This window comes from Heptranchias perlo, chromosome 2 (genome assembly GCF_035084215.1).
Source record: "Heptranchias perlo isolate sHepPer1 chromosome 2, sHepPer1.hap1, whole genome shotgun sequence".
In the NCBI taxonomy this organism is placed as follows: Eukaryota; Metazoa; Chordata; class Chondrichthyes; order Hexanchiformes; family Hexanchidae; genus Heptranchias; species Heptranchias perlo.
In genome coordinates, this window is record NC_090326.1 from 87,967,491 (window position 1) to 87,990,706 (window position 23,216).

The window sequence follows — 23,216 nt, forward strand, 5'->3', positions numbered from 1 at the left end:
GGTTGATTTTCGTGTATTGCATTAATTGGGTGGAGTGTCGGCAGGTTGTGCTATCTGCCTCCTCGATGGAGTTGGGTGGAATATGAGCCACTTATGACATTGGGCTTCATTTAAATGAAGCCGATGCTTTGCCACCTTCTTGACAGCTCGTCGATCCAGCGGCGGGAAATTCGTGAGGCGGGCAATTTTGATGGCCCTGTAGCAGCACCTTAAAGGGAAGGGTGGATGCATCGGGGTGAAAGGGAGCAGCGCCTACAGCAGCAAGGAGATCAAATATTGGAAGCCTTTAAGGCTCAAAACATACAAGTGATTGCAGTAAAAATGAAAACCAAACCTGTTTCCAGCATTCCTTGACTGCAGCTAAGGATGCCTTTAAAGTATGCTCAAAATAGCCACCTCCCGACTTCTACCACTGATGTTTAGTGGGAGATAGCAGGAACTGGCAGTAGCAATGCATGCAGAGATGAAAATGATTTGGAGATGCCGGTGATGGACTGGGGTTGACAAATGAAAACAATCTTACAACACCAGGTTATAGTCCAACAATTTTATTTAAAAATCACAAGCTTTCGGAGGCTTCCTCCTTCGTCAGGTGAATGTCAGGAAATCCTTGAACGTTTCGCATTTATATTCAGAGAACAATACCTGGTGATTACAGATAATCTTTCCAACTGCCCGTTGTCAAGGCAATCAGTGTTCAGACAGAGAGGTGTTACCTACAGGACCACCGAATATACAAACGGCCAGAACACAAAACAGAGAGAGAGAGGGAGAAACATCCGAAAGGAAGAGAAAGACAGAAAATGACCCGTTGTATTAAAAACAGATAACTTTTATTCGCTGGTGGGGTTACGTGTAGCGTGACATGAACCCAAGATCCCGGTTGAGGCCATCCTCATGGGTGCGGAACATGGCTATCAATTTCTGCTCGACGATTTTGCGTTGTCGTGTGTCTCGAAGGCCACCTTGGAGTACGCTTACCCGAAGATCGGTGGCTGAATGTCCATGACTGCTGAAGTGTTCCCCGACTGGGAGGGAACCCTCCTGTCTGGCGATTGTTGCGCGGTGTCCGTTCATCCGTTGTCGCAGTGTCTGCATGGTCTCGCCAATGTACCATGCTCCGGGGCATCCTTTCCTGCTATGTATGAGGTCGACAACGTTGGCCGAGTCACAGGAGTATGAACCATGTACCTGGTGGGTGGTGTCCTCTCGTGTGATGGTGGTATCTGTGTCGATGATCTGGCATGTCTTGCAGAGGTTGCCGTGGCAGGGTTGTGTGGTGTCGTGGACGCTGTTCTCCTGAAAGCTGGGTAATTTGCTGCGAACGATGGTCTGTTTGAGGTTGGGTGGCTGAAGGCGAGTAGTGGAGGTGTGGGGATGGCCTCAGCGAGGTGTTCGTCGTCATCGATGACATGTTGAAGGCTGCAGAGAACATGGCGTAGTTTCTCCACTCCGGGGAAGTACTGGACGACGAAGGGTATTCTGTTGGTTGCATCCCGTGTTAGTCTTCTGAGGAGGTCTATGCGATTTTTCACTGTGGCCCGTCGGAACTGTCGATCGACGAGTCGAGCGTCATATCCCGTTCTTACAAGGGCGTCTTTCAGCGTCTGTAGGTGTCCATCGCGTTCCTCCTCGTCTGAGCAGATCCTGTGTATTCGCAGGGCCTGTCCATAGGGGATGGCCTCTTTGACGTGGTTAGGGTGGAAGCTGGAAAAGTGGAGCATCGTGAGGTTGTCCGTGGGCTTGCGGTAGAGTGAGGTGCTGAGGTGCCCGTCTTTGATGGAGATTCGTGTGTCCAAGAAAGAAACCGATTCTGAGGAGTAGTCCATGGTGAGCTTGATGGTGGGATGGAACTTGTTGATGTTATCGTGTAGTCTCTTTAGTGATTCTTCGTCGTGGGTCCATAGAATGAAAATGTCGTCGATGTTCCCTCCCAGTCGGGGAACACTTCAGCAGTCAAGGACATTCAGCCACCGATCTTCGGGTAAGCGTACTCCAAGGCGGCCTTCGAGACACACGACAACGCAAAATCGTCGAGGAGAAATTGATAGCCAAGTTCCGCACCCATGAGGACGGCCTCAACCGGGATCTTGGGTTCACGTCACGCTACACGTAACCCCACCAGCGAATAAAAGTTATCTGTTTTTAATACAACGGGTCATTTTCTGTCTTTCTCTTCCTTTCGGATGTTTCTCCCTCTCTCTGTTTTGTGTTCTGGCTGTTTGTATATTCGGTGGTCCTGTAGGTAACACCTCTCTGTCTGAACACTTTGATTGCCTTGACAACGGGCAATTGGAAAGGTTATATGTAATCACCAGGTATTGTTCTCTGAATATAAATGCGAAACGTTCAAGGATTTCCTGACATTCACCTGACGAAGGCGAAGCCTCCGAAAGCTTGTGATTTTTAAATAAAATTGTTGGACTATAACCTGGTGTTGTAAGATTGTTTAGAGATGAAAATAGCATTGAGGGTCATAACTATATTATCTGACTCCAATTTCCTTTAACTCGTGAAGCTCCACCTGTTGCTGGCTGGACTTCTGGCCGCCAGGATCTAAGTCCACTTGAAAATTGGAACAGAGATACAACAAGCATTAAGTCAGCACTTCAATTTTCCAAATGATTTTGGTCCCACTCCCTTCCTGTTCTTAGGTGCAAATGGGGTGATGGGGTCAAAAAAATCACCCCTAGTATTTCTGAGCTATTGACCATCATTATGAGGAAGTCTGTGAATGCTGAGAAAGTCACGTTATATTAGAAACAGGAGACCATGGTGCCTATTTTCAAAAAAGCAGCAAAGCAGCCCCATGCTTATAGTGGCTGTACATTATTCTGAAATATTAAGAGGCTTTTGGCAACGCACTTTTTTTCTATACGGGAGGCCTTCTGGCAATTCCACTCTGGTTAGAGGAAGAGGAGAATTAGCAACAGGAGGAAGGAGCAAACAGAACTGTACCTGCAGGAAGGCCTGATGGATGGACAAAGGCTCCCAGGAATCCTTACCCACTCAACAGAGTATATACATCCAGGAAAACAAACCTGCAGTTCTCTGAGGAGCATTGCATAAGGAGGCTGCATTTCTCTAGTGAGGCTGTTAGAATTCTGTTGTGTCCTGCAATAAGACCTACAACCTAATGCCACAGCTAGCACAGCATTGCCTGTTGCAGTCAAGGTCATTGCACCCCTTAACTTTGCCTCTGGCCCATTCCAGGCTGCCACAGTGGACATCAGTAATATCATTCAGTCTGCAATCCATGCTTCCATTTAGCAGGTGGCCGATCCCAACATTTTCATCACTTTTCCCATGAACAACTGGAAACAGCAGGATAGGGCTCTGGGGTCTTTGCAGATTGCAGGATTTCCCCCAAGTCCAGGGCGACATTGCACGCACGTCGTTCTGTAGGCTCCTTCAGATGAGCCAGTTGCTTTCCTGAATTGCAAGGGATTCCACTCCATTAATGTGCAACTGGTGTGTGATCAGCAGAAGCGCAGGTCGGTGCCTACTTTCCTGGCGGCTGCCATGATGTATTTATCTTGCGTCAATCCTCCACCCCACCATTTTTTGCCCCTCCACAGCAAGTGAGAGGCTAACTGCTTGGGGACAAGGGCAATCCCCTGCACATTTGGATCCAGATCCTAATTCTAAATCTTCTCAGGAACCTACGCTTTGCGACAAACTGAACTACAATAAGATCAATGTGTCAACTAGAGCCTTCATTGAGCAGACCATCGGAGACCTCAAGCAACAATTCCACTGCCTGGACAGGTCTGGTGGCTTCTTCCAGTAAAGCCCACAAAGAGTGTTCCATATGATAGTGGTTTGCTGAATGCTGCATAATTTTGCTCTGCAACAGGGACAACACATGAATCTACATTGGACAAGAACCATCAGCATGCTGAGGCAGAGTACACCGATGACATAGAGGACGATGAAGAAGCGGGAGAGCTCCAACACCTGCCTGTAGCCAGAGCTCTTCAGCAGCTGCTATTGAAGAGCACTTCAGCTGAACAATCCCTGCTCCCCTTCATTAATTGTCATGTCCAGCTTCTCTCCCAGTCCTTCCACCCTCCAATAAATGACATTTGTCCAAAGAGCAACATTAATATTCATGTCACTTGACATTGCATGGCCACCAGCTTCTACAGGAACACTCTGAACAAAAATATTTCACAAAGATTTATAATTTTGTTCACTTACATAAAAGTCTGCACACTAATTATAACCCAGATATGAGCCCCTAGTGCCTGTCTTAAGTGCTCTCTTACCTACTCTAGTGCTCCTACGAGGTGCCCCCCCCCCCCCCCACCCAGTGCTTCAGTATGGCTGCTATGGTTCAGACGAGGGCTTTTGAAATGCTCGAAGTCGGTGACCTCGAGGAGCTGAGGCCTAAGAGCTGAAGCAGTTTGATAAAACTGCTCACTAGCACCCGGCCAGGCATTGATTCAGGGGGTGGCGGGATGCAGATGTGCTGTCATCCTGAAATCCTGAAAGAGGGAAACAGGTTCCATTGCATGACTGCCCCTACTATGAAGCTGCGGCTCAGCACTTCCACTGAAAGTGCTCTCCTGGGCCCACAAGAAAACTCCGGCCCACTGCTGACCCATGCACTCCCACCCTCGCAATGGTTTGAGACTCCCGATGCCAACATCGGGCAAGCGCCGCTGCCACACCATGGACTCCACACCCATTTCAGACAGAAGTTGAAGTTTAGCCCTATTAAATCATTCATTTTTAGAATAGCAAGTCATGACATCTAGGGGCCCATACCAGGGAGGAATGGAGATTGGGGCGGCAAACTATTTCATTGACATGGGGAAGTAGTTGGACAGACTGCTGTTTCAGTTCCTGTGGCTGTAGGGAGAAAAAGGACCAAGGGATGCATGTAAAGGTCAGTCAATTAGTCCAGTTAGGTCTGGGAAGGGAATCTAGCCTAGCAAGAGGGAAACTCAATCATCTGAAACCCAGAGCTATTCAGGAACAGAAAACTAACCAGGAAAAATGAGTTTGCTAATAGGATTAGTACGATGTATTATTTATTATTTTTCTTGTTCACATGAGGGATACTTGAATTATGGTGAGATTTAATTATAACTGTTACTCTTTGCATTCGCTTGCTATCTGTAAAATAAAGCAGCTTAACGATTTTGTCTCACTAAAGTGTCTTCAGTCCGCCTACTGAAAGAGCGGCGAAACGCATGTGAGGGAGCATGCAAAAGACACAGGCCTAGAAATTTGACCACACAGTGCAATTAGATTTCTAGGCTATGATATCCAATTCAAATCACAAGTGTTGTTACACTCCTTTGATTAGATATTGGGCATACTGCTGACACAACTCATTCAAATCACTTATACGAGTGCCCAACATCACTGTACCTGAGAGAGTATCTAAAACAGATCCAAAATGTTGTAACAATGTGCAATAAATTTAGTATTCAAGGGTAGAAATTATGATTGGTGCTGTTCTTGTACAAATCCTTTTATCATTTTTTTAAAATTCCATTTGCACCACAGGAAACATGCACAAGTATCACATTCCATAATTGCAAATACACACAACAAAGATAAGGTTCTGACCACATAAGTGCAAATGTTCAGAGTGTGTGTGGTACAAGGACAGACACATCACTCACAATCATGCTTGTCGCTTCAGCACATGCAGAGAAAAGCTGGGTGGAGCCAGGAACACCTAGATTAGGAAACCAATAATGCAATACCATTACACTGAAATAAGCAAATAAATAAAGTGTATTTTTAATTAAAATAACTCCCCTTCCCCCCCCCCCACCATGAGCAATGAAAACAGATTAAATCTATGTTAAAAGGTCTGAAATCCCTCTGGGGTTCTGCTGGTCTTCTGCCATAGCTCCAGCGAGAGACCTGCAGAATCCCACATAAAATGCCGCAGATCTGGTGTTGCAGTTTTTCCGGGACTATTCCTGACCTTTTCTGGGAGTTTCCTCTTTATCTGTATCTTGCAAAAAGGCAGAATCACCATATTTCTAAAATGTTTACTACATTGAACTGCATTTGCCAATTATCTGCCCATCTTGATAGCCTGTCTATGTTTTGCTACAGTCTTTCACAAGCTTATTATAGTTTAGTTTGGCATATCCCCAATTTGGTGGGTTAGATTGCATTTGGTCTGTGGAGGAGCAAGCATGAAGGGTCAAATTACCATTTCTCATTCCATATTTTCTTATGTTCTTATAACAGGAGGGGTAGTAGTCATTGAGCCTGTGGAGTAAATACTTGTCTTGGGCTGTAGTGGAAAACGGGCAGTAGTGCTCCGCTACCAGTTATACGAACTGAATATCAGGCGGGGCGTATAACGGACGCCCGATGCATGCAATACAGGCCAATTTGCATTATCACCCAAGACAAATTTCTACCCCTGTAGAATTTGTTAATTTGATGGTGCTACTCACTGCTGTTTCCAATTGCAAAAGGAATTCCAACAAAACTGACGCGTCGTGTGATATATATTTTAAAAAATCAGTAAGGGAAGAGTTATATTTTTCTCAGTTGTTAATGTTTGTCATGCTAACTTCTACCTATGTGTGATAGTTACACTCGTTCAGCATTCTGAATTTGTCATGTAAGTAATCCCAATATATTATATGGAACTGTGCTAATGAAAGGACTTAAACATGAAGATCCTGAACCACAGCTGGGTAAGTAGTTACAGTACTTAATTTTAAATTTTAAAAAGTTACTTCATTTTGCCTTAGGGTAGTGGAAAAGTTAATTGCTCACAGACTTGTGCCTTCTGTATGTATTGTATTCAGTTCAGCTATGTGCATCCATCATTTGCTAAATTTTAAATATTTGTCCCAGGGGCTTTGTTTTTGTTATTGCTAATTGCAATGTTCTGCTTTTTTTCTTCAGTTCATATTCCTAGCTTCAGCAGCGGTTGTGCCAGCAAGCCTTGTTTTGCCGGTGTACAGTGCTTTGACCACAAGCCACCAGAGGTTGGCCACACATGTGGCCGCTGCCCACCAGGATTCAGCGGCAATGGCCGCACGTGCACCAGAATTGATTTGTCTGGTAAGGTTATTTACTAATGAGATAGTTACTGTGACTAAAAGCACATTAAGTTATCAGTGCCCCCATTTACTAATAATGATTTCCTGTAATTTTATAATGCTGACGATGATAAAGAACTAAAGATATGTACAAAGCCAAATAATGTATTTTCTTTCCAGCATTTTCAAAGTGACTAAAAATGTTAATTTTTTACTTAAAAAATTGATAAACAACAAAGTAGAATGTTCCAGTTTCATACACATTTTTGCAGCATAATAAAAAATAGATTTACATATGCAGTATCTTGTGTCCTAGTTATGCTATACTTTGTGTATCAGTCGCCCCACTTTGCATAGTGCCGCAATGCAAAATCTGTAATATAATTGTAGAATGAAGTTGCTCAGCTAATGATACATCCCATTTTGGTAAATGGTGTGAGACCACCTCAAGATCAAAGGCACCTCACTCCTCACAGGTGCACTGCACAGCAGAAATCCTGAGAGGAAAATCAGCCTGAAAATGAAGGGAAATGAAGCAGGGAGGCCTAATGTCACATCCCTGCGCCCAGGAATCTGTCTCTTTTCCCCCCCCCCACCGTCCCTGCTCCAGCAGAGAAGTCAACCAGCTACCCAACGATCACCCCACCCCATGTAAATGAAGGTAGGAAGGTGGGGTTTGGAAACCCAACCACTTTCCCTCCTTACTGCTTTGCCAGTGCCAAACACAGGGACCTCCAGGAAAGGAGTGGCGGTATAGCCAAGGGCAGCAGCAGCAAGCCCACTCTTTGAACTGTTGGTGGGAAAGGGCCACTTTTCTCTCTCCTCAGCCCACATACCTCATCCTGAAGTGCCCACAGATGACTCAGAGTTGTTGAATTTCTGCGTGGGTTCTCCTGATTATCTACTGTAACTTCGGCAGAAACCCCAGAACAATGGCAGAAACAGCATTGATACCATTTTGCTGCAGATCTTCTGTTGAACCCCCCCCCCCCCCCCCCCCACCATATGAAGATTGAATCCTACAGGCACATCCCACTTCAAATAGTTCAAAAATTCTTCAAGGCTCTTCTGCTGTTTTTAAGTTGTCCTGCTGCTACTCCTTGAGATGCAGCAGCAGATGTTCTACTGCATCATTGCCTCATTTCCATCAGCAGCAGCAAGGGACTTCCCTTAAGCGTTGGGAACCCAACGAGAGCCCGCCCTGCATTATCAATGAGCTGCAGTCTAGGAAAATGGGTCAGGGCCGTGGTGGGATTTAAGTGGAGGACTGAAGTCCTTCCCGGAACCTCCACCGGCAGTGAACTGGGACTGATTCAACATCCTTCCCAATCAAATGGTAGAATTTTGGCCCCTACCCCTTTAAATAGCCCATTGTTTGATGTTTTCAAACTTTGAAATGGTGGTAGGTTGGCAGCGGGGTGTGGGGGTGGGGTGAAGGTGCGCGTGGCTAACCCGAAAAAAAACTTTACTTTTCCGACGTGATTGCGATGTAATTGATGGTGATCAAAGTTCTTTCTGGGTTTCGCGCCCGACAGCCAGCCTAATCAACAGGCTGGCTGCCGACAGGAACTGCAACGCTGGGGGAGGGGGGGTTGGAGAGAAAGACAGAGAGACTGAGACGTCATCCGGCGCAGGAACAGAGAGTGGAGGACGCTGAAGATTGGGGTGGGGGGGGTCGTGGGAGAGTGGAAGATATGGGGGGGCGGGAGAGTGGAAGATATGGGGGGGCGGGAGAGTGGAAGATCAGGGGGAGAGTGGAAGATCAGGGGGGGGAGAGGGGACGATCGGAGAGGGATATCGGGGTGGGGGAGAGGGACATCGGAGAGGGAGACATCGGACATCGGAGCAGGGTAGAAAGGTAGGTTTATTTTGTTTTTTAACTTTGTGCAATGGTTTTTTATTTAATTTATTTTGTTTATTTTTGCCTGATCCGGCCCTTCACGCCTAGTTTCACCAGGCGTGAATCGGAAGCTGTGGGAAAGCAGCCCAGATAAGTTTAAAATCGTTTCAACTACCTACATCGGAAATAAAGTACCTTAAGTACCTCAATGAGGTACATTTGCTTCTTTAACTATCATCCCGGCTTTAATTGCTGGTAAGACTTCCGGATTCGTGAAACGCACACTCACACAGGCCGTCTGTGGAGAACCCGGAGGTTGGCAGGTTGGAGCCGGCTTCCAAACCCGCTTGAGGTTTTCCGCCATTTTCGCTCCCACCCCTCCCCAACGCACCCGCAAATTGATTTTAAAATTGAGCCCTAAGAATTAGGAACATAGGAACAGGATTAGGCCATTCAGCCAATCAAGTCTACACTACCATTTGCTAGCCATAGCAACTCTATCTTTGTAACCTCATGGGTATGATAGCGCAGTAGTTATATTATTGGATTAGTAACGCAACAGAGGTCTGGACTAATAATTCAGAGAAGTTGAGTTCAGATCTCACCATGGCAGTTTCACAATTTGATTCAGTTTTAAAAATATAGAAATAAAAAAAAAGCTGGTATCAGTAAAAGTGACCATGAAATTGTCAGATTGTCCTAAAAGCCCAACCTATGTTCTATAGGGTAGGAGACCTGCTGGCCTTATCCCGTCTGGCCTATATGCGATGCCAGTCCCACATCAGTTAAGTTGACTCTTAACTGCCCTAGCATGCCACTCAGTTGCATGAAATTTAGGCAACTAGGCATGGGCAATAAATGCCAGCCTTGCCAATGAAGCCCATTTCAGAAGAATGAATTTTTAAAAATCCTTCCATCTTTCCATACCCCTTAATACCCTTACTTCCCAAGTCAGTATCAATCTCCTTTTTAAATGCCTAAGTTGATTTTGTATCTACCACCTTCTATTGCGGCGCATTCCATATTGTCACGACCATCTGTGAGAAGAAACTTTTTCTGAATTTGATAAGACTTGAGGTTGCAAAAATAGTAAAACAACAGCACTAAAGGCTTTGTATCTGAATGCACGTAGCATTCGTAACAAAATGGTTGAATTGACAGCTCAAATAGAAATAAATATGTATGATCTGATAGCCATTACAGAGACATGGTTGCAAGATGACAAAGGCTAGAACCTGAATATTCAAGGGGGTACTTGACATTTCGGAAGGACAGGAAGCGAGGAAAAGGTGATGGGGTAGCTCTGTTAATTAAGGATGACATGAGTATAATAGAGAGAAATGACCTTAGTTCTAAAGACCAAGATGTAGGGCCTGATATTACCATGGCGGCGGGTTCGCGGGGGGGGGGGGGGGGTGGGGGGGCGATTGGGCACATGGGTAACGTGCAATCAGTCTGCTCCGCACGCAATCGCAGGCTGATTGGATCCACTTACCTCTTGTTCCGGGTTCCCCGCTGCTGAGCTGCGCGGCGGGCGGGCTGCGCATGCGCAGTAAGGTCTGTCAGCTGGAGGAGCTCTATTTAAAGGGGCAGTCCTCCACTGACTGATGCTGCAAGAAATAGGAAAAATTACAGCATGGAGCAGCCCAGGGGGAAGGCTGCTCCCAGGTTTAATGATGCCTCACTCCAGCTCTTATTGGATGGGGTGAGGAGGAGGGGGAGGACAGAGATCTCCACCCCCCCCCCCCCCCCCCCCACCGGCGTGCGGGAGGAAGCGGCCTGCCTCTGCCACCAAGAAGGCCTGGCTCGTAGTGGCAGAGGAGGTCACCTGCACCACCAACATTTCGCGCACCTGTACACAGTGCAGGAGGCGCTGCAATGACCCAAGTAGGTCAGCCAAAGTGAGTACACTTACTCATTCCCCTACACTCCGTCTGCCACATCACTGCCCCCACCCCACATCTCCTTCTGCACTGCCAACACTACTCTGTCACATCACCCCTCACACCCACTCAAAGCTCATCCTCATCTTACCTGCACTCACTCACCTCGCCAGTACTCATCCCGCCACTACCACACAACCCAATCCTCATACAATCTCATTGTGTCACTGCAGAGTGGGTGTAGGTGTATTTGCAGGGCTCTTTTGTGCAGACGACTGAGAGACGTCGGCGATGTCCCCGTTGGCACCTTGGAAGCTTGCGGAGGAGAAGTTGTTGAGGGCAGTGGTGACTTTGACAGCGACAAGTAAGGAGATGGTGCTCGGGCCAGCCGGGAGCAGCTCGGCATGAAGGAGGCTGCAGATGTCCACGACTACATGTCGAGTGACTCTGAGCCTCCGTGTGCACTGCTGCTCAGAGAGGTCCAGGAAGCTGAGCCTCGGTCTGTGGACCCTGTGGTGAGGGTAGTGCCCTCTGCGACGCATCTCTCTCTGCGGTTGCCCTCCCTCCTGCTGTATAGGTGGATGTGTCACAGCACTGTGTTGTGGAGCTCCACATGTCAGAGGTGGATGGCGTGGCCGGCGAGGCTGGTGATGCTTTTCGTCCTCCGAGGAGGTCATGACTGCATCTACGGCGGCCCCCATCCAGAAGATGTACATCTGAGGGGGTCCGCAAGGCAGGTACATGTGTCTGGACTCCGGGGTAAGTGTGCATGTTGGTGCATTTTCTTGTCAGGAGGAGGGTGGTGGAGGCCAAACTTTGTCCAAGGTGACAGAGTGGCCTCCTGCAATGAGTGAGGGTCTTTTCCCCCCCCCCCACCTGTCAAATGGACCTTTGCAGCTGCCACAGGCTGATGGCTGCAACACATCCATTTGAACTGGGAGTGTTTCCCCCAGTACGGGAAACAGTACCAGTTGTTTGTAAAATCCCAACCCTCCTGAAATATCATGTTAATCAGGTCTCCAAACGACCTGAAATACCTAGATAAATATCTTAAGTGGCACCAGTCCCACATGCGGGGGCTGCGCGCGCATGTCAGTGCGTCACTGGGGAACCCGGAAATGGGGCGGGTTGGAGCCGGGCTCCCGCCCTGCCCGGGGAATCCCCGATTTTTGTAGCCCCCCCTGCCAGGAACGCACCCGATCGCGGGTGCTAAAATCGAGCCCGTAGAATCAGTTTGATCAGTGATAAGAAATAGTAAAGGGAGGAAGTCACTTGTGGGAGTAGTTTATAGGCCCCCTAACAGTAACCACACTGTAGGACAGGGTATACAGGAAGAAATAATGGGGACTTGTGAGAAAGGAACAGTGATAATCATGGGAGATTTTAATCTACATATAGATTGGAAGGATCTGATTGGCAAAGGTAGCCTGGAAGATGAGTTCATGGAGTACTTTTGGGACAGTTTCTTAGAGCAGCACATTCTAGAGCCAACCAGAGAGGAGGCTATTCTGGATCTGATAATGTGTAATGAGACAGGATTAATTAATGACCTCATTGTAAAGGAGCTTCTAGGTCGCAGTGATCACAAATTGATTGAATTTCGCATTCAGTTTGAGGGAGAGAAGAGTAAGTCTAAGACTAGTGTTTTAAACTTAAATAAGGGCAATTATGAGGGCAGGAAGACAGAGCTGGCTAAAGTCAACTGGGAAATTAGGTTAAGGGATATGTCAGTAGTGATGCAGTGGCAGACATTTAATGAGATATTTCATAACACTCAGCAAAGATACATTCCAGTGAGAAAGACAGACTCGAGGGGAAGGACGTACCATCCGTGGCTAACTAAGGAAGTTAAAGATAGTATCAAATTGAAAGAAAAAGCATACAATTCCACAAAGATTATTGGCAGGTCAGAAGATTGGACAGAATTTAAAAAACAGCAAAGAATGACTAAAAGAATAATAAGGAGGGAGAAATTAGAGTACGAGAGAAAGCTAGCTAGAAATATAAAAACAGATAGTAAGAGTTTCTACAGGTATTTAAAAAGGAAAAGAATAAGTAAAGTGAGCGTTAGTCCTGTAGAGAGTGAGTCTGGGGAATTAATAATGGAGAATAAGGAAATGGCGGATGAATTGAACAGATATTTTGCCTCCGTCTTCACTGTAGAGGATACAAACAACATGCCAGAAATAATTGTAAATCAAGAGGTAAAAGGGAGAGAAGAACTTAAAACATTTACAATCACCAGGGAAAGGGTTTTGTAAAAAATATTAGAACTAAAAGCTGACAAGTCCCCAGGTCCTGACGGACCTCATCCTGGGGTCTTAAAAGAAGTGGCAGCAGAGATAGTAGATGCATTGGTATTAATTTTCCAAAATTCCCTACATTCTGGAAGGATCCCATCAGATTGGAAAATAGCGAATGTAACTTCTCTATTCAAGAAAGAAGGGAGATAGAAAGCAGGAAACTACAGGCCAGTTAGCTTAACATCTGTCATAGGGAAAATGCTAGAATCTATTATTAAGGAGGTTATAGCAGGGCACTTAGAAAATCTCAATACAATCAGGCAGAGTCAACACAGCTTTGTGAAAGGGAAATCGTGTTTCACTAATTTATTAGAGTTCTTCGAGGAAGTAATAAGCAGCGTGGATAAAGGTGATCCTGTGGATGTGGTGTACTTGGATTTCCAGAAGGCATTTGACAAGGTGTCACTTCAAAGGCTAATACACAAAATAAGAGCTAATGGTGTAGGGGGTAACATATTAGCATGGATAAAGGATTGGTTAGCTAACAGGAAACAGAGAGTAGGCATAAATGGGTCATTTTCAGGTTGGCAAGATGTAATGAGTGGAGTGCCACAGGGATCAGTGCTTGGGCCTGAATTATTTACAATCTATATCAATGACTTGGATGAAGGGACTGAATGTACAGTTGCTAAATTTGCTGATGACACAAAGGTAGGTAGAAAAGTAAGTTGGGAAGAGGACATAAGGAGCCTGAAAAGGGGTATAGATAGGTTAAGTGAGTGGGCAAACATTTGGCAGATGGAGTATAATGTGGGAAAATGTGAACTGGTCCACTTTGGCAGGAGGAATAGAAAAGCAGTATATTATTTAAATGGAGAGAGATTGCAGAACTCTGAGGTACCGAGGGATCTGGGTGTCCTAGTACATGAATCACAAAATGTTAGTATGCAGGTACAGCAAGTGATTAGGAAGGTAAATGGAATGTTGTCATTTATTGCAAGGGGAATGGAATATAAAAGTAGAGATGTTTTGCTACAGTTGTACAGGACATTGGTGAGACTACAACTAGAATACTGTATGCAGTTTTGGTCTCCTTATTTAAGAAAGGACATAATTGCTTTGGAGGCGGTTCAGAGAAGGTTCACTCGACTGATTCCTGGGATGAGGGGGTTATCTTATGAGGGAAGTTTGGACAAGTTGGGCCTGTATACACTGGAGTTTAGAAGAATGAGAGGTGATCTTATTGAAACATATAAGATCCTGAGGGGACTAGAAGGGGTAGATGCTGAGGGGATGTTTCCCCTTGTGAGAGTGACTAGAATTAGGGGCCACAGTTTAAAATTAAGGGGTCTCCCAATTAAGACTGAGATGAGGAGAAATTTTTTCTCTGAGGGTTGTGAGTCTGTGGACCTCCCTTCCCCAGAGAGCGGTGGAGGCTGAGTTGGATAGATTCCTGATTAACAAGGGAGTCAAAGGTTATAGTAGGTAGACGGGAAAGTAGGGTTGAGGTCACAATCAGATCAGCCATGATCTTAACAAATGGCAGAGCAGGCTCGAGGGGCCGAATGGCCTATTCCTGTTCTTAATTCGTATGTTCGTAAATTGTTTCTTTTTAAGGACATTTTTTTACATTTTTCACATCTTAAATTGTAATGTGGCCAGTCTGTGAAAATTTAGATTTCACATGTAAAGCAGAGAACGATGAAATTACAGTCTCAGAGACATTCGTAATTAATGTACTTTTTAATTGATAAACCGGGCTGGAAATACGTCTTGAGCGGTATCGTTTCCGTCATCCGTTTTACTCCCCGCCCGATTATTGAGGATTACAATGTGGATTTTTTCCCTTGTGACTAGGACAGTATGCTTTTCAAATGTAGAAATAGCTCAGAAGAGGGCAAAATAACAATCCTGCTGATTTAGATTGTTATGATTAAACCACATTTTGAATTATACTTTCTTAGAAAAACAGTTTCATACTCTGATGGGACTACTTGGCTTGGGCATTGCATCTGGATGGAATCAGTGTGGCAGAGACATGAGGTTTTTTTGATATAGAGAAGCACAAGCTCGGAGATCACAGAAGCAAAGCACTTTCACTGATGTAGCAGAGCTTACATATACCATTAAAGTCTTTGGTTGTAAAATTGGTCTTGGGCAAAATGGGCAATAATGAATCCGCAGCTTGTTTTACAGCCCGCCTAGTTTGCTTTTTGATTTACTTTTGAATGATGTCCAAAATTATGACAAGTTAAATATTTATTTTACTATATTCGGAGAATAGTAAAAATAACATTTTCTGCAAAAGCTAGACCAATCCATAATTGAGCAATAAGATTTTAAGATGTAAAGCATTTGAAAACGTACCTTTCTTCGATGCAAGATTGAAAGGAATTTTGGTAATCAAAGCATTATCCACACAGAACAAAGGGATTTCCATGTCACTCACACCAACGTGATTCAGAAATTTGGAGAAATTATATATTTTTTAATATCAGTTGTTACAATTTGGTGTGTTTTATAGAATCACTTACTCTCTGTCATTCAGCAGCTATTTTCATAGGTAGACATTATTCCTACAATCTGCAGTAATTCAGGTTGCCAACCCTCCAGGATTGTCCTGAAGTTTCGGGAATTAAAGTTTAATCTCCTGGGCACTGCTGCGAGAAACACAGGAGAAAAATCATAAGGGCATTAAAAAAAAATTGTGGACTCGAAATTTGGTCGTGCTGTGCCGTTTTACAGTTGTAAAACAGGTGCCTGAGGATCCAATATGGTGGGAGGCGTGCGCACGCTCATTCTGTATTGGAAGTGCGTCCCCCACCATATTGTCTTGTGCTATGCTACCACATTCTCTTCTGAATGGCAGTTATTAAACACAGACCAAATTTTGCAGTCTGAAACAAGTATATTAATTTACAATTCATTTAAAATATTGAAGCAAAACAGTTGGAATGTATCTATAAACATTTACAACAGCAGAAGCTCATAAAGGATCAAATACCTTCATAAGAATTTCTTCCACGGAAATATTTTTAAAAGTGTTTCATTTTTAAAAACCTGGTGTAAATGCTGAGTTGCGCCTGTCCCAGACCTCTGCAGTTGACCCCACCAAAATTCATGTGTTCTGGGGAAGGTCCCTAACATTGGAAATGGCCTCCATCACTAGCAAAGCTGGAAAGTCTGGCAGAGGTGGCCCAACAAGGGTGGAGAGGGGGTTAATTGTGTGGTCCTGCCCTGGAAAAATTCCTTAGCTGCTCTCCACTTTAAATTTTAAAAAAAGTTGCTGGCAAATCTTTGGAGGTCCAGAACACCATCCTGGCATGAACTCCCAGGTCGTTCCCACATCTGCCCCTGTGTCGGCCAGTTCATCTGGCCTCACCAGGTATACCTGCGCCAACTATTTATCGGATCCCAATGAAAGCCCAGGGCATTGATGTACAGAGTCCCCGTGCCCCCTTGAATTGATGGCCATGTTTGATGTATGCTGACGTTCCACCCCCATCCTGGAACCTTTGGCACGAGGCTGGAAGCCATAGGTCCTAGCCTATAATCCAGCCATTCCTGTAGACCCCTGCCAAAGTTGTGACAGCAATATTTGCCTTGTACAGATTCTGGCATCAGCCTAACATATTGCACTAAAATATCTACAAAAAGTAGAGTGTTAAAAATGAGTCTTCAGTATGAACTTTCACCAGAAAACACAAGAACTACAATACTGTTTCAGAGACCTGCCTGTTGTCAAAATTCGCAGATGAGTTAAATGATATAGCAGCTGAAAATCCTTCTGGGAAATCTGCAGTTTCTGGGTTCTGCCCAATTTTCCATCTCCTCCGTTGCTTTCCTTACTGTTTAAGGTGGAATTGAGCTCCAAGCCCTGAGAAAATTTGTGGCCATTGTATTTAAAAGTACGATTTAACAATGCTACCTACAATCTCATTGCTGTTTGTGGGACCTTGCTGTGCATGAATTGGCTGCCACATTTTCCTACATTACAACAATGACCACACTTCAAAAGTACTTCATAAAGTGCATAAGCACGTCCCAAGGATGTGAAAGGCGCTATATAAATGCAAGTTCCTTCTTTCTTTACAATATATGAATAAAATATATTATTCGAGTGTGGATCTAGACAGAATTCACATAATCCAACAGCAAAAAAAAATACATTGTGCCTGCAAAGTTTTACCCACTTGACAAGTTTCCTGACAAGTGGGTCTGTCAGCTAAGGGGTAACTAGATATTCACAATGAATGTACAATTAGTTCATTCATATTACAGGAAATGCTATTTAAATTGATGCAGCCATTAGTAATTTGAACTAATCTGATTAGGATCAAAAGTACCCTGTTTGCAGGAGTGCTCCGTCAGGTTCGACAAAAACAATGTGGCGTGCTGCCGCACCAGGTCTCCCTCACCTCCCAATAATGGAACCCCCTCCCCCGGAACTACCTTTTCCATGCCTGAAGGCCGGCAGCCCAGACCCAGCAGACTGCCCATGGCTGCTTGTTTCCACCCGCCAGCTGTATGTTATTGAGGTCTGGCCCTCATAGTGCCGTTGGGAGGCCTGATCCATTATCATTATTTCATTATAATGAAACTAAAGAGTTTTTATGGCTGAGGCCTAGAAATTGCTCAGCTTGTGGTAAAAATATGTTAAAAGTGTTGCTTATGTTACTTGACCATTGTAGCACACAAGCTCTAATATGAGATTTTGTTCAACTTAAATCTTGGTAGCACTGGTGCAATGGATCGAATGGCCTCCTTCTGTGCTGTATGATTCTATGATTCAGGTAGTCAATTCGATCACAGCTCTGATAGTGCAGCACAGCTTGCCTGCTTTAAGAAAGGAAGGTTGCTTATTCCCAACCGTGTGAAAAATCTTATGCGCAAATGAAGCATAACAGTCAGCTAGAAAAGGATGAGATCTGATGATGCTGCTGTCAAAGCTGTAATGGAGGGTGTAATGCAGCACATCATTTATGTCAGTAATGGGCATCCCCTCAGAAGCACTAGGCTCTTGAGGCATGGTAGGAAATAACTGAGACAATCAACTCAGTGTCACATGTGTAAATAAGCTAGGAAGAAGATACATGTCCTAATGCCATTATTCTTGATATCAATGATTTACTATGTCATGTATATGGACATTAAAAGCAAGTAGTGGGGGAAACAAGAAGGCATGGTGGGTTAAGTGCTGGCCTTCCTCTTTTAGGACCTGAGTTCAAATTCAGCCCAGACTGAAGGGATTCAAGTCTCTTCTGCTGGCTGTAAATGTCTCAGTCCAGTTCCTGGTAGAAATGGGCCTAGGGCACTAATTGGTAAAGTTATTAGCAACTCACAAATGTGAGTGCTTAAACAGCAGTTCAAACAACATAAACTGACATTATTATTTTAGCCTGCAATGTATCACTTCTGCAGCTAGCAAGATGATAGGAACTGTCTTGAACCATCCATGATAGCGTAAACTCTGTGCAGCATACTTACATTACCACAGTCCTATGCATTCTCATTCACTATATAACTAACATTCTATAAATGTTTAAGCAAGCGTTAACCCATGTAAAATGAATGGGTTAATGCCTCGGGTGAAGTAGCAGAGAGTGGAATTTGATACGGTCCCAATAACGTTGTTCACAGTAATTTCCAGGCTTGTGACATGTTCTATTCACAGTGTGCACCTAAAAACCTTACTGTAGGCTGGCTCCACCCATAACTCATTGACCAGTTTGTTGAAATTCAGACAATGAGCTTTTAAGTTCTTAAATGGATTATATTATTGTGGTACACTTGGCTCTTGCTGTTGATATTGTCAAGCGCTTGTTCTTTAGCTGTTGGCCAGAGGAGGGCAGCTTCATACAATAAAGGAACTCTTCATGAAGTGACTTCTGCTCAGGAGCAGATGTATATATGTTTATCGTAGATCTATACACTGGTATATTTAGGAAAACCTTCACTAGTATTCATATGTTTAAAAAAGAAACACAATTTCAAAAAAAGGCAACTTTGTGAGGGCACCCGCAAATCAACATTTTTTAACATTTACGAATAGAATTGACCTGTAAGAGGTGGAGGAATTTTAATCTTGTTAATATATTTATTATTTTCTTGCATTCCTCTTTTGTTGGTCTACCTCATGCCATCCATCACCCATAGTCACGAAGGTGGGCAAGCATTCTGATCCCTTTCAACAAGCCCAAATATTTCTCACACACAGCAAAAGAATTCCTCTAACTGTTGTGAAATGATAGCATCACAATAAATGTTGGGAAATGTGGAAGAAGATTTATATTTAGAAAGAGTAGGGCCAATTTTCATTGTAGGCGGACATTGGATGAGCAGCGCCACACACCCGATGTCCTCAGCGAGAAGCTTAAGCCATTTTGTTGGTCAGGCCTCATCTGCATCTGATTGGCGAGCACGAGTGCTGAGCCAGGCAGCTTGCTGATCCCGAAAGGCAGGGAGGGGAAATAAGCTTAAAGGTGGGGGAAGGCAATTGCAGGAGGGGGGAATGGAAGGACTGGCAGCGGGTGGAAAGATTTTAGTGGGGCTCTACAAAAATCATTTAAAAAACAGAAACTTACAGTTTTTGTGAGCGGCTTGTATTGACCCCTTTAAGGACCACTGGCTAGGCCGCTCTATGCTTAGTATCAATGGACGGAGCATATACAATGCAAGCTCTGCCCACTGATACCTGAATATTGCATCAGGCTCTTATAGGACCCTGATTTGTATATTGTAATGAGGCATTTGAAACAGCCAGGGCTCTAGCCACCCATTTCCAGAACCAGTTGAAAATGGTAACGTGCTGATTGGGAACGGGACAGTAAGCTCAGCATCGTGATTTTCGTGTGGCACCACTCTGTTCCTGCCTGGTGGAGGCAATGAAAATCATATCCTCTCTTTCTTTTTAATTGTGCAGTCACTGGAATTTAATTGCAAGCACAGTAAAACTCTTTTTCAAGATTATTTTTTTGTCACATATGTACTGAGCTTAGTGCAGTTTGAGAATGCACAATCCAACATTTCTAATCTCCCTCTGGAGTTGATGTGTTTGTATGAGCAGTGTTACTGTTTAATGTTACGGATCTGTGTGCTCACTCGTAAGACTGTTTAAAACAAAAAGTAAAGAAAAATATTTTCCAGTCAGGAATCTGCTTACAGGAAGGACTGTGCAATTAATGTTCTAAAATTGTAACAAATTAAATGTTTCACAGACTTTTACTTTGAATTACTTAGAATCGCACATCATAAAGTTTGAAATGTGTAATGCATCAGAAGTGGTCATTTATATCGACAGTTTAAGTTATATGGGCATAATTACAAAGCTGTAATCTCATTGACGGATTCAAATGATTTCATAAATAGTGACAGCAACATTTGAGCAATTCATAATCACCTGAATCCCCAAATAAGGCTCCAGTTACACTGCCACAATACCAGCTGTATTCACCTGAGGAAGGAAGAAGCCTCCAAAAGCTTGTGAATTTCAAATAAAATTGCTGGACTATAACTTGGTGTTGTAAAATTGTTTACAATTGTCAACCCCAGTCCATCACCGGCATCTCCACATCAAAATACAAGCTGTTTTGGATCCGCATCACCATGGAAGTGGCAGTATAGTTTGAGTCAAGTTGGAGGCCTGAATTAAGGATACTGAAGCTAGGAGATTGAGATTTGAATATGCACTGAGGGCAATATAATCGCAACCTGGTTAAAACCCCACATTCCATTCATCACCAAGATCACTTACTTCCACCTCTACAATATTGCCATACTACCTCATGCTGCCAAAGCATTTTTGTCAAAATCAACATGTGACATGAGTTACAGGTGGTCTTCGAACTTCTCGGTCGGTCTTATAAGGGGAGGAACCTCTGCCAGTCCCTAACAAAGCTATTCACACCAAGGGCCAGAACCAGGTGTGGGGACCCTCCACGCTGTGTTCTTGCTTCCTTGGTTTGCAGGGACCCGATGTAATACAGTTAATATTGGTGTAATCTCGAAGACCAGAACACTGAGAGAGATGAGACATAACAGCCTCCAGATGGGCATAAGTGAGGCCCTCCGGGGGTCCAGGCCAGTGCATCTTTTTCCTGTTTAAAAAAAAAATTAGAACATTCCTCCTAATACAGGGCTGAGGAGAGTCCTGGGCATCACACCCTACCCTAGTATCAAGCAGCTGCTGGGTTTTCCAGCCTCATGGGGAAAATGTACACCAGAAACATTCCCCTAGTGGTGCAGGTACCCTCTGGCCCTATGCAAAGGAGATGCCTTTCTGCTGCCCCACAAGCTCCAGTGGGGTCAGGGCCAGAGCGCACCCATGAGCGCAATCTTGGTGTAACTACCAGGATTGCGACCTGTGGATTTTTGGGGCCCTTTTATGTTTTTAAATGTTAGATGACAGCAGGCTTTACTGAAAAAGTTTGAAATTATGCTTAACAAAACTATGATGTTCTGTAGGTCCTCAGAAACCCGGGGTTACCAGATCAAAGGCAAGAGTCACTGCTACGACTACTACACCTACTGTGACAACGATAACTGTCAGGAAGCCACATGTCCGTCAGTGGACTACGGTTTATCAGTCCACTGACAATAGATCTACCGACCGGCATCCCGTCATCCTGTCCAGACCATTTATACCTGGAAAAAGTCCAGCTCTGCAGAACAGAGCTGCCACATTCTTAGAAAACGGTAAAGGGACAAGAGGGAGCAATACAGATGAAGTAGAAAGTGATAATGCAGTGAGAGATAACATCAAAGGAGAAAGAGGTATTCCAAAAACACTTGGTCCATCACTGACTCAGAGAAGGCCTTTAATAAAATCACAGTCTTCTGGTGTGGCTGTGACTTCAGAAAGCCTTTACACAGAGGATGAACTAACACCTGAGCCAAAGATAGTTACATGTGCAGATGCACCTTGTTTCTCAGGAGTTCCTTGTGAACCAACTCATTATGGAAGCTTCAAATGTGGACGGTGCCCTTTTGGTTATTTTGGCGATGGAGTCACATGCAAAGGTATAGCATTATATTAGTGCTGCTACAGTCACAGCTGAGTAAATGTTCAATTTCTTACATATTTGAAACCAAAATGAGAAAGGAAAACACCCAACACAAAAGAGAGTAAGCCTATAATAAAACATGCAGAACCATATTTATTGATAATTTTATAGTTTTACCACAATTTTGATTGCATTTAGCACAAACTGCTGCTGGAGACTAGTGTGAGTGAAAATGGGCTCTTAATATTAAGGAGGGAGGGAAGAGAGGTTTCTGGATGAAGAGTTTGAGAGGGTGGATACCCTGCTGAGAAATAGAGAGCTGGCAGTGGTAAAGGAAGAAGTGCTGCCTATCCACAGGTTAGGGAAAGCAAGGAAGGACAGAAACATACAGAGCAAATAACCTTGTCCAACAATCTTAAAACATTGGTTTCCTGTGGGAAAGATAATGGGCAGGATTTTAAATGGGAAAAACGGGTGGGTTGGGGGCAGGAGGGCATTGAAAATTGCAACAATTTCTGACCCATCGCCAACCTGGCCATTTCAAGTTTTCACCGAGGCGGGACGAGGGGCAGGCAACCAACCCACTCAGGAGGCGGGTTGATCACTGAAGCCTTTCAAGTAGGCTGCGGGCCTTCGTTTTTTCAGGTGTTGCGATTTCATCCTCTGGGGGCCGGGATTCCTGGGCCTTCTCCTTCATGCCACGTGAGAGGAGGCGAGAAGGCCCAAAACTGCAGGTAAGTGTTTTAATAGCACAGCTTGTGGGCCCGGAGGAGCAGGAGTGCTTCCCCCAGGCCCAACAAGCCTACCTGCAACGGCCCCCCCAATGATCGCTGATGCCCCCCAATGATCGTGACCCCCGCGATGACCCCTGATCCCGCCCCCACCCCCACCCCGGTAACTGACCCCCTGGTGACGGACACCCGAGCAACCCCCCCCATGACCCACGATCCACTCCCAATGGCTGACACTGACCCCCGATCCCCCCTGATGACTGACCTCCCCCCATGACCCCCGATCTCTCCGCAATGACTGACCCCTGATTCCCCTCCGATGACTGATCCACCCCCCCCCATCCCTCCTCCCGATGTCTAACCCCCAATGACCGATCTCCGATGACAGATCCCCCCATTGATTGACTCCTCCCCGGTGACCCCCATGCCCCAATGTCCACCCATGTCCACATGCACCCCCCCCCCCCAGCCATACAATCTAAGACTTAT

At 44.8% G+C, this 23,216-nt stretch overlaps 1 protein-coding gene across 1 annotated transcript in view; it reads left to right on the forward strand.

The window, feature by feature from the left end:
* Positions 1–23,216, forward strand: part of vwde (von Willebrand factor D and EGF domains) — a 150,805-nt gene that overhangs the window by 91,529 nt on the left and 36,060 nt on the right. The window contains exon 19 of the mRNA XM_067995918.1: positions 21,458–22,012. Within this exon, the coding sequence (XP_067852019.1) occupies positions 21,458–22,012 (555 nt within the window). The remainder of the gene's footprint in view (positions 1–21,457; positions 22,013–23,216) is intronic.